The sequence below is a fragment of the Lagenorhynchus albirostris genome, chromosome 19, assembly GCF_949774975.1.
Source record: "Lagenorhynchus albirostris chromosome 19, mLagAlb1.1, whole genome shotgun sequence".
Lineage (NCBI taxonomy): Eukaryota > Metazoa > Chordata > Mammalia > Artiodactyla > Delphinidae > Lagenorhynchus > Lagenorhynchus albirostris.
The window spans coordinates 45,717,118-45,729,827 of NC_083113.1; the positions used below are offsets into that span (position 1 = coordinate 45,717,118).

General features: G+C 40.9%; 1 protein-coding gene across 1 annotated transcript in view; it reads left to right on the forward strand.

The window, feature by feature from the left end:
• PMFBP1 (polyamine modulated factor 1 binding protein 1) overlaps nt 1-12,710 on the forward strand; it is a 47,482-nt gene that overhangs the window by 17,785 nt on the left and 16,987 nt on the right. The window contains exons 4-7 of the mRNA XM_060129808.1: nt 1,456-1,698; nt 5,042-5,263; nt 8,864-9,034; nt 10,019-10,129. Of these exons, the coding sequence (XP_059985791.1) occupies nt 1,456-1,698; nt 5,042-5,263; nt 8,864-9,034; nt 10,019-10,129 (747 nt within the window). The remainder of the gene's footprint in view (nt 1-1,455; nt 1,699-5,041; nt 5,264-8,863; nt 9,035-10,018; nt 10,130-12,710) is intronic.

Sequence of the window (12,710 nt, forward strand, 5' to 3'; positions counted from 1 at the left end):
GGATCCGACTGCTCGCTACTCTAAAGCCAGTACTCGAGACGCAAGGTTGGTAAAAGGAAACTTTGCTTTATTTCAGAGGCTGGCAACTGGGGAGGAGGGCAGACTCACATCCAAAGGCTGACTCCCCCCACTGACAATCAGTGGGCAAGAGCTTTTAAAGCGGAGTTTCGGGGGTGTATATGAGGAGGGAGGGGGCTGCATGCAGAAACAGCACAGTCAGCCCTGACAGTCATCTTGAAATTGGTCATCGGTGGGTCTGATCAGCGTCATCTTGATTGTTTTAAGTACAGTTAATCTTCAGTTCCAGGGTGGGTTTGTTCCCATTTCTTTGAGCCCATTTCTCAGAATTGTGGCAGCTTATGTCATGGCTACAGTCTGGTCATCATGTAATTAACTTTTTTCACCTGGGGGTTTCAGTATCTACAAGACAGCTCAAGGGATATGGCTCAGAATATTATCTATAGCCCTTGAGGAGGAACTAAATGTCCTTGACTTTGTTTAATGACTAAACTATTATTAGTTGGTCTTGTTTGACTGCTTTACTTTGCTGCTGCATTTTCTCACTTCTCTGATTAAACTTATTCTTTGGCTAAAGTTTTTCTACAGACAAAAGGCAGGCAGAGCACATGGAGGGGAGGACCATAGGGTCCTGCTCCATTTCAACCAGGAATATTGGGCAAGAAAATATAGAAGCATCAGTGCAAAGATCTCAATCGTACTAGAATAAACAACTCAGGGATGTGTCCTATTAGCAGAATACCTGATACAGTGTAGGTGTTCAACATATGCTTATTGAATGAATGAATGAAAATGTAGGTGGGGTGTGGCAGCATTTCAGGTTGATTGTAGACTGGCAGGGAGAGATCTCACACACACACACACACACACACACACACACACACTCAGCATCTGCAAGGTCACATCTGCCTTCAGAAGGAGACAGTGCCCAGATGTGCCTGAACAATATCTCTGCCTCCCGTTTCCCAGCATTCCAGAAAGCTATTTCCCCAAGAGTTTGTCCTTTTATCTGGGCATTTTTAATAATCAAGTTTAGTCCAAGAACCATAACCAGAAATTCATTCCCTTCCAGGTCGATTGTGTTATCTTTATACGTGAAGACAAAACATAAGCATATTATCGAGTGTATCTTTATACTACTCTCTAGGTTCTTTATGTGAATGTTTTCTCTTCTGACCTACATAATAGGAATGGTAGATCTAAATAGTAGGAAGAAACTATGGTTTTTTCCTTCTTTTAAATCCTTCCCATAGAGTGGAAGTGCAAAGTGATGTTTAATTGTGAATAGAGTGGAATGTTTAATAAGTGCTCTGGAGATGAAAAGATAAATGGATGGATAGATGGATGTGAATGGTTGAACAAATGAAAAAAATCAAAGAATGAATGCCTGCTTGGTGACAATCTAAAGCCTTTCTGTATATTTGATCTCAATTACAGGATAAGAAGCAAGTGTCAGCATTTGAGGAGTCACACATGGAGTTTGAGCCCAATAAACAGTGTCATCTGAGACAACTCCAACAGCTCAAGAAAAAGTTGCTGGCCCTTCAGCAAGAACTGGAGTTTCGCACCGAGGAGCTGCAGACTTCTTACTGTTCCCTCCTGCAGTATCAGTCCATCCTGGAGAAGGAGACTTCCGACCTGGTCATTCTCCACCATCACTGCAAGATGAAAGAAGATGAGGTATAGATAAAGTAACTATGGAAATGTCCCATATGCCCATGTACCTACAGAAATCAGGCCAAAGCTACTAGAAAGCAAGCATTGGACTTAGAGAAGAGCTTCACAACATCTTGAGCAGGTTTTATCAACTTTCCCTCTTTAAGTCTTGATTTTTTTTGAAGCTGAACAGAAGGAACTAAACAGAATGGCATAATTGGGTGAAAGCTCCAGTATTAATGCACATGGGGTATGTGGTATGTGTGTACATGTGTGGGAGGTGTGTGTGTGCACGCACATATATGTGTATGGTGTGCATGTAGGTTTATCATCTCCATTCTATTACCATGGCAATTTAAATGCAAAAGACTCTGGTTCTCTGAGGGTTATGAAGGAGGTATAAGGTCTATTAAGTCAATCATTTTTAGAAAAATCAGGTTTTGGTCATATATACATTCCTGGCACTTGCACAGTTGATAAGATAACAAGACAATGAGTCTGAGTCAATCGCTGACAGTACCAGATCAATCATTTTTTTCAGACTGGAGTTTTAGATCACGTAGACTTAGCTTAAGTACATTCTGGACATTCATTTCTATTCATGTCCGAGGATAGTATTTTTTTTTAAACCAGAGAGTATCATCCTTGTAGAATCCCAAGTAAATTCCAAAGACCAAAACCATAGAACTAAAATCAGTTGGGAAGTGATAGCACTGGCAGTAGTAAAACCATGGGTTCAAAGGAATGGGACAGGGACTTCCCTCGTGGCGCAATGGTTAAGAATTCACCTGCCAACGCAGGGGACACAGGTTCGAGCTCTGGTCCGGGAAGATCCCACATGCCGTGGAGCACCTAAGCCCGTGCGCAACTATTGAGCCTGCGCACTAGAGCCCGCGAGCCACAACTACTGAGCCTTCATGCCACAACTACTGAAGCCCGTGCACCTAGAGCCTGTGCTCCACCAACAAAAGAAGCCACTGCAATGAGAAGCCCTCGCACCGCAACAAAGAGCAGCCCCTGCTTGCCGCAACTAGAGAAAGCCCGTGCACAGCAACGAAGACCCAATGCAGCCATAAATAAATAAATACATTTATTTAAAAAAAAAAAAGGGGAATGGGACAGGCAGCCTCCTCTGGCATTTTCTTCCTCTGCCCTTAAAGATAAAATTCCAAGGACTATCTTGAATGGTGCTGCTTTAAGAACTAACTCCAGGGGTTTTATGAAGGGCCTTAAAGAACATGGAATTTTTTTTAAAGGAAATATTATGGCCAATAAGAATTTGCTGAAAAGAACTGGGAGGGAAAGGAACAAAGAAAGGTTATCCTACATAATATAATCTGGGACAAAGCCTGTGAGCATAAACCATGGTTTAATAAAGCTAATGCAGGGCTGTGTTAAAACTGTCTGGTTCATCTTAACTTAAACAAGAGTCCAGCCTAGATAAAGTCACCCTGAATTAGTTGGGATTCTATTTGGCTGCATATAACAGAAAACCCCATAGTAATAGTGTCTTAAATAAGATAGTTGATTTCTATGACATATAAAAGAAGGTCAGAGAGAGGTAGTCTAGGACTGTTACGGTAACTACATGTGTCATCAGATACATAGGGTTCTGTCTTTCAGCACCACCATCATCAGCCCAAGGCTTCCATTTTCTAGTTCACCTAAGACAGCTGCTGGAGCTCCAACCATCACATCTTCATTCCAAATAATCGGGTGGGAGGTGGGGTGGGGAGAGAAAGGCACACTCCTCCCTTTTAAGGACACTTTCCAGGAGCCGCACACAACACTTTCACTTATATACCATTGGCGAGAATTAGTCACATGGCTACAGCTAGTTCTTAGGAAGGCAAGGAAATGCAGTGTTTTAGTGAGGCTCACTATTGTCCCAAATAAAGTCAAGGTGTGGGATTCGGCAAGCAGCAGTCACAAAATGGGAAAACTTTGGAAAAATTACTTTAGGCATTCTGCCAAGTTCCCCCAATATTTTGTTCACAGAAGTATCAAACTTCTGTCTAATGTTGGGTTTCCCAACAACAGATCTTAAGGAGATGAATATAAGTACTAGTCAATTCAGGAGGTGATCCCAGGAAGCATGGTGGGAGAATAGGGAAGTGAGTCAAACAAAGGCGGGAAGCCCATAAAGAAAATCAAGAAGATCACTGCTATGGGAAACTGGGGTTCAATCCCTCTGGAGAATTCTGGGAGATAATGTAGAACACCCCTCAGATTGATCCCAGCCAACCACCCCAGTCATTGGTTGAGAGTTGCCCCTGAGGGTATTAAACTCCCCAGGGCTTGTCACTTGCCTTGTCTTGCTCCTCTGCTTGAGTGGACTCCTGGGGCCAGAGCAACGCTCAGGCAAAGAGTTGAAGATGCTTGTGGTTGGAGTGGGGTTAGCATGCAAAGGGATGGTGGGTGTCAAGGGGATATGAGCTTCCGTTATAAACGTTTGAATATAAAATATTCCTTTCCTCTTTTCCTTACCAAATAAACACCTCAAACTAAATGATCTTCTCCCAAGACGAATCTCAAATGACAGGCAGCAAATATATTAGCTTAGACCAATAAAATGTGTTCTGTCTGAATTCTACTGAACTATTTGAACCCAAATGAAGCCTTCCTGATGACCCTCCTGCTCTTAACTTTTTCAACACATATAATTCAAGCTATATAATTTAGCTCACTCAACAGTTGTTTGCTAATTTTAAATCGTATCTCTCCCCGATTTGTAAGAGTTTGTAAATTCTTTGAGGGAGGAGCCTATGTTATATAGGTATACATACCCCTAAGCACCCAAAACAGTGTTCATGAGCATTCAATAAATATCTGTCAGTTGGTTGACTAATTAATTGATTAGGAAGAAAAAGAACCTAAATAAGGATGCTGCAAATCCCAGAGGATCTTCGGGTCATGTTCCCCCACTATCTCTAGGGAACTTTGCTGACATGGGCCTGTGTGCACGAGGGGCTCCACATTTTCTAAATTAGACCTCTAGAGAATACATAGGAAAGAAAGAATACTGGCATTTTAAGCCCTTAAAAAATGGAGCTATACATTCATTCTTATTAATCAACTAACAAGTCTTTATTGAATTAACTACATACCAGACAGAATGAGAAATAGATATGGTCCCTGCCTTTAAGAAGCTTACCATCTAAACAGGACAAACTTAAAAAAAAAATTTCTAATCATTAACATTCTGATTTTATGTATTGTAGTTTTTAGATCTGAGCTGGGCCTGTTCTTTGCATCTGGGTTTCTAGTTAAGATATGAGACTCCTCTGCATGTGGTCTTATAGCAATATCCTTTTCTCGTTAGATGCTTCTATGGGTTCAGTGTTGTTGTTCTTTCCTACACCAACAGGTGATTCTCTATGAGGAGGAAACAGGAAATCATAATGAGAACACAGGGGAGAAGCTCCATTTGGCCCAGGAGCAACTCGCCTTGGCCAGGGACAAAATCCTCTCCCTAGAAAGGAGCTTAAACCTCTACAGGGATAAATACCAGACTTCCCTGAGCAGCATCGAGTTACTGGAGTGCCGAGTGAAGATATTGGAGGGGGAGCTCAGCAGGATCGTCGGTCAGGTAGGACTTAAACCAGACCACTCAGACCAGGAGCTCCCAGGTGGTCCCTGTAACAGTCCCAGCCTCTCTGCCAGAAACCCAAACCTTCAACCAGTTGTCATTCCTTCCCTTGAATTTTGTAGCCCTCAGTTTTGCACTTCCAGCCTTCACATCTCCTGTAAGATTGCTCCTTAGGAATTTTAAGACTCCTTAATTAATTTAAGGAGCCACAACTTCACATAAGGCAGAAAGTGAATCACCAAATGAGCTCTCAAATCTTCCATGTTGCCATGGGGGTCCGGCAGGGGGCTATTCCAGGTCACAGGACTCATGGAAACCATAGCGTCAGGATTAAATAGGAGGAGAAAGCCAAAAAACATAGCAAAGAAGTGACTGAACTTGTTTCTTTTTTCTTTCAATTGCTTTTTAAAATTACACAAGTAATACAACAATCTAGGCTCTCTAGACAGAATTATGGATATTAAATGTAAAAGCCCACCTTCAGCCTTCTCCGCCCCACTCTTCTCCCGCTAGGCAATCACCCGAAATGTTCTGGCAATCTTCCCCATCCTATTGCTATGTAAAAAGTTAGAGTTTTCTTTTTACATAAATGAGTCATTTTATAAATATGGTTCTACACTTTGCTTTTTAAATGTATATCTTGATGATTTCTTCTAGTTACTACCTTGTATTCTGTAGTATGACTGTACCCTGTACCATCTACTGACCTGTTTGTCTACTACAAACAAGCTGTAAATGAACATCTTTATCTCTACGGGGTTAATTCCTGAAGTGGGATTTTGCTGGGTTAAAGGAAATGCTTATTTTTAATGTTTAAAGATACTTCTAAATTGAACACCAAAAAGGTTCTACCAGTTTACACTTTTACCGACAATAATTTCCCTACACTCACAGGGTATGTTTTCAGTCTTTTTAAGTTGTGCTAAACTGATGGATGGGGAAAAAAATAGATTTTCTCAATTTTTATTTCCTTTAGTTCTAATAGCTGTGGGTTGGGTTCCCCAGGAAGCAGACTCTGAGACAGACTGGTATGCAGGACGTTTTTAGAGAAAGCTCTTGGCATCAACACCTGGGAAGGGGAAGGAAGCAGGGTTGGGCAGATGGAGAAGCTGGGCTCTGATGGTCCCAGCAAAGGCCTCAGCCAACCTCACGGAGAGCTCTGGGGCTGGAAGGACCTTTAGAGCTATTCTAAATTCGGGAGAAGGGAGCTGGCCTTTATAGCTCCATGTTGATCAGTGATTGGATGTGAGCTGTCTTCCTAGGGAGAGACATGACCTTGGGCAAAAGTTTTCTTCAGCCCAGGCAATCCCCAAGAGGGCTGACAGCTGAGGCTATCTTAGGGCATCACCCCCAGCAGCTGGAGGAGTAAGTCCTTCACTGCTGAAGGGGATCTGTGAGGCCCATCACAGCTCCCACCTTGTGAATGAAGTAGTGAGCCTGTTCATAAGTGTATCGGTCCTGTGGATTTCTCTTTTACGAATTGCTTTTAAATCCTTAACCAATTTTTTATTGGGTTGTTAGTCTTTTTTGTGTTGACTTATAGGAGGTTCTTAATATATTACAGGTAATAATGCTTCATTATATAAGTTATAAATATTTTCTCCCAGTTTGTAACTTTTCATTTTCTCTTATTAATGGTATTTTTCAACATACAAAACTTTTGAATTTTTATGAAGTTAAATCTCTTAGCTCTTCTTTATAGATTCTAGGTTTTATGTCTTGTTTAGGAAGGCCTTCACTACCCTCAAAATTGCAAAAGTTTATCTTATATTGTCTTTTAGCACTTCTTAAAAATTTATTTATTTTATTTATTTATTTTTAGCTGTGTTGGGTCTTCGTTGCTGTGCGTGGGCTTTTCTCTAGTTGCGGTGAGCGGGGGCTACTCTTCCTTGTGGTGCGCGGGCTTCTCATTGCGGTGGCTTCCCTTGTGGCGGAGCACGGGCTCTAGGTGCACGGGCCTCAGTAGTTGTGGCACGTGGGCTCAGTAGTCGTGGCTCGCAGGCTCTAGAGTGCAGGCTCAGTAGTTGTGGCACGTGGGCTTAGTTGATCCACAGCATGTGGGATCTTCCTGGACCAGGGCTCGAACCCGTGTCCCCTGCGTTGGTAGGCGGATTCTTAATCACTGCACAACCAGGGAAGCCCTAGCACTTTTATAATTTTGTATTTTTATGTTTTTAGCTTTAGTCCACCTGGAATATACACATACATATATATATATAATGCACACACACATATATATATATTTTATATATACATAATGAGAGTATCATCTTACTGTTTCTTAACTTTTTTATTGTTTTCCATTCCTTTTTCCACATAGACACTGAATTATTTATACACTCATGGGCAGCTTTCTTGCTCAGTGAACATGAACTATTTCTAACTTTGCCTGAAAAAGCCCAGTTAGGGAGACAGTTTAATGGAGAAAGTATCTACCATCCAAACTAGGACTTTTTGCTCTTTTTTGCCTGTCTGCGTCAGTTCACCCCATTATTAGTGCAGACCAGTGAACAGGTAGTAACCTTCATGCATGATTTCAGATGATCTAGAGAAAGACATTTTTTAAAAAAATGCACTTCTAGGAAAAGAGCCATATTCATGGTGATGAGAGTGTCAATTGGTATGTTTTCTTTGAAGGACAATTGTGCAATATCAAAGTTTTAAATAGATCCAATTTAAATAGATTACTACTTCTACAAATTTAATCTATACATAAACTAGAATAGGTACTCAAAGATTTATGTGCAAAAATATTTATTTCAGCTTCGTTTTAGAAAAAACTTGGAAGCAACATATATTCCCATCAATAGAAGACTGGATAAACATATTTAAAAGCAATTTAAAAGAGCAAGATAAAAGCACATGTACTAACATGGATAAATTTCTAAGGCATCTTGTTGAGAAAAAAAATGTTTCAAAAAGACAAAATAATATATGTATTCTACAATATTCATTTATATGTATGTAAATGTATAGAAAGTTCTAGAAGGATATGCACAAATTGTCATCTCTGGAGAATGCAGCAAGTATGGGATTAGAGGTGGTGGTCAAAGAGAAATTTAGACTTGCCTGTAATATTACAATGTTTTAGAAAGATTACATATATATGTGTGTGTGTATTACTCGTGCAGTTTGAAATTAATTTTAAAAGAAGAGTAAGATAGATCCACAAACAGCAATATGGAAAATATCCTAAATAAGTGGCCAAGTGAAAACACAATGTTTAGAATAGTATGCAGAAGGCTTTCATTTGGTAGGGGAAGAGTAGGGGGTTATATACTTATACATATACGCATATATAAATATGCATAAATTATCCCCAGAAGGATATACAAAAAACTGGGAACACAGACCGTCATGGAAAAGGGGACCTGTGTCATGGAGGGTCAAGACTGACTTTTCAGTGTATTCTCTTGTGAACGCTTTGAACTTTTTACCGTGTGTGCACTTAATTTTTTTCTTTTGTTAAGGAAGCTCTGATTCACATATATGAATATAAACTTTTAGAATACAGGTCTAGAGATCTTCCATGTTCATGGCATATTGAAATTGACTCGAAAATTATGAACAAAATCAACCTATTATTTTTAAATATCCCAGGAGCCCAAGAGTAATGGTGATCATTCAAAGGTGCATATATACACTTCTCCCTGCATGATTCAAGAGCATCAGGAGACCCTGAAAGGACTATCTGAAGTCTGGCAGAAGGTCTCTGAGCAGGATGATCTAATAAAGGAACTTCGAAATAAGCTAGCCTGCAGTAACGCTTTGGTAAGTGTCTCCTTCTAGAACATTTTCCCAAGAGACCCAAAATAAAGCCATGAGGAAAGAGAGGAGGGGAAAAGAGTCACCTAAAGTAATCTCTTTTCCAGTACTCCTCAAATGTCTTACATATTCATGTCCCTGCCTCTTGTTCATATTCTCCATGGTATGCATCCCCCAACCCACACTAAGATTCTAAAGAGACTTAAAATCTCACGCAACAACCAGGGTGTCCATCAGTAGGGAAATAGTTAAAGAGATTAAGAGAAATGATTAAAGAGCTATCCATATTATGGAATAATACACAGCCAAGGAAAAAGATTAAGCAGATCTGTAAGGGCTGCATGGAAGATATTTGCGATACACTGTTGAGAAAAAGTTGCAGAATCTTATGTATAGTTCAATCCCACTTTTGTTTTTTAAAGTCTTTGATCGTAATATAGAAGTATATACTGTAAATTGCCAATAGTGCCCCCTCCCCCTTAGTAGAAGTGAGATAGGGGACAATAAGTGGATAGGAGAGTCTCACTTCTTATTTTCAATGCTTGGGTTCTATGTGAATTATTTTCAACAAACAAGAACAAAAGTTTCATATTTTTTTAATTTTAAAAAACACGTACACATTCACCCACTCCAAAAGAAACTTCCTTCTTTATTTCTTGAACTTTGAATCCTATCTTCTGAGAGATTCAGTACGTCTTTCCGTCACAGCCTCCAAAGAATCTTCTTCTGCCTCATAAACTGGACTGCACAGAGGATCAAGAGGGAGTCCAAAATGTGGCCATTGACGGACTTGAGACAAATCACTGTCTATGCCTTAGTGAACCTTGATATAAGATTGAGAACATAATTCCTTCTCCTTAGTTTATATAATATGAATTATATAATGCTGCAACAAACTTGGGCTGAGAAAGGAACACCCTGCAAAAATAGCACTAGTAATAAGCCAGTTGCATTGATCATCCAGCATAACTGACTTGTGCTGGGTTGCAGGTTCTGGAGCGTGAAGAGGCTTTGATAAAATTACAAGCAGACTTTGCTTCCTATACAGCCACCCACCGACATCCCTCTAGCTCCTCAGAAGATTGTGAAGACATCAAAAAGGTGGGAGAACTTTTGCTTATGTGTGCCTGGTAGGATTGGGCCGAGTTGGGTTTGATTCTGGGTTCTCCTACTTGTTAAAATATTTATACTACATTTTACATTTTATTTTATATTTGTGTCACTTCGATTAGCCCTGCCACAAGGATCGTGTATATAATGTATGCCACGCCCCCAAGGAGTGCGTCTGGCATGATTAGATTTTGGAATTGAATTTTGGAATTGCACCTGTCTCTTAACTCACATCCAATGGTACATCTAAACAAGACAGAGGCTCCTTTTGGCTTGCTAGCTTCAAAAGAACCATCCAGCCTTCTAGTTTCTGGCTGGAGTTGAAAAGCAACAAATTTAGGGAAGATTATTAATTCAAATCCACTCCCTTTAAAAAAAAACTCTTATGTTTTCAAAATTCAAAGCCATCTCAAAAGTTGATTCTAATAATGAATAAGCATTTAAACCATGGAAACAAATCACACGATTTGACCAACAAATATGACAGTGAAAACTAGGTTAGGGTCCCTTCTAGGAGGTCTGAAGTCAGTCATGCCTGAACTCGAGGTACAAGGCAAAGCCAGCCACACGAGGCCATGCTGATGCTGAAATAGTGGCAAAGCGGAGTGGCAGAGAGAGTCAACACATCAGCTCTCCAAGGGATCCTCTAGCTGGGGAGTGGAGATGCTTCTTTTTCCAGGACTTTCTGATCCCACAAGGTTTGGATGAACTTTGGAGCTCTTCCTTGTACATCTGTCAATATTTATTTTAAAAGTCAGTCCCATGTTATTCACATCCTGACCTACAGCAAGATCTCATACACTCCATGTTTGTTTTCCTTTTGTCTGAGAAATGTCTTTATTTCTCCCTCACTTTTTAATTTTTTATAGTGGTAAAAAACACATAACATTAAATTGACCGTCTTAACCATTTTTAAGTGTACAGTTAGTTGTGTTAAGTATATTCTCATTGTTGTGCAATAAATCTCTAGAACTTTTTCATCTTGCGAAACTGAAACTGTATCTACTAAACACAAATTCTTCTTTAATACTCCATTTTTTAAAATGATACAGACTTCCTCAAGAAACAGAATCCACTTTCACCCACCATTTTGTATATCCTACCCAAAGCCTTCACATTGTCTGAACATTCTGTTCAGGCTAGAACTACCCACACCACAGTTAGTGCCAGCTGTCCTCTCCTCCCTCAGCTGGCCTGGCACACACTGGGCCTTTGAGTCGCTGTAGGGCCCACACCCAGGTCAGACGGTGATTGCCCTGCATTTCTCCAGCTGTCCCCCTCTGTCTTCTTGCTGCAACCCTCCTTCATTGTCAACTGTGAAATCACATAACTATCTCCCCAGCATCCCCTGATGCCCAGACAACTAATTGTTCCTTCTTGGCCACGTGTACGTGTTCCTTCCTGGTTTCTCTGGTTACAGCCCCTTCCCCTCTCCTTCAGGGTAGAAGCCAAAGTTCTTGCTGAGGGACTAAGAGCCCTCTGTGATGTGACTACCCCCTAACTTCCTCACCTCCTCTCCTCCTCCTTCTCTCTCCATCACTCACTCCACTCTAACCACATGGCCTCCTGCATGTTCTGCCCCCAGGGCCTTGTCATCAGCTAGCACTGCCTGCTCCCCCAACTGCAGAGCTCGTCCCTCAGATACCTCAACATGGCTCACGCCCTCACCTCCAGCAAGTGCCTGCTCAGAGGCCACCTTCTCAGTGAGGCCAACCCATCTATCCTATTTAAAACTGTAACCCACAGCCTCGCCCCTGCCTGCCCCATACAGCTCCATTCCCCTTTTGCTGTTCTGTTTCTTCCATAGCACTTATCAACTTTTGTTTTCTGTAAGTCACTACTTTACGCTCTTTGTCTGTCTCATCCCACCAGAAGGTCAGCTCCCTGGGGTTAAGAATTGGTGTCTGTGTCATTTGCAGCACCTACAGTGCACACAGTGCCTGGCACACAGTAGGTGTCTTATCAATGACACTGAGTGTTACAGGGAGGAAGAGGGGGCTCCTTTTGTGCACATTCCATTCCGTGTGGGCATGAGAAGAAGTCTGCCATGTCCTTTCTTTTTTAACTCTCTTTTTACTTTTTAAATTGAGATATAATTGACATACCAGAAAACTCACCATTTAAAGTGTGCAATCAGAATGGACTTGAGGACATGGGGAGGGGGAAGGGTAAGCTGGGACGAAGTGAGAGAGTGGCATGGACATATATACACTACCAAACGTAAAATAGATAGCTAGTGGGAAGCAGCCGCATAGCACAGGGAGATCAGCTTGGTGCTTTGTGACCACCTAGAGGGGTGGGATAGGGAGGATGGGAGGGAGGAAGATGCAAAAGGGAGGAAATATGGGGACATATGTATATGTATAGCTGATTCACTTTGTTATAAAGCAGAAACTAACACACCATTGTAAAGCAATTTTACTCCAATAAAGATGTTTAAAAAAATAAAATAAAATAAAAATAAAGTGTACAATCATTGGTTTTTAGTGTATTCACAAAGTTAGGCAACAGCACCACTAATTCCAGAACATTTTCATCACTCCAAAAAGAAACCCATATCCACGAGCAGTCA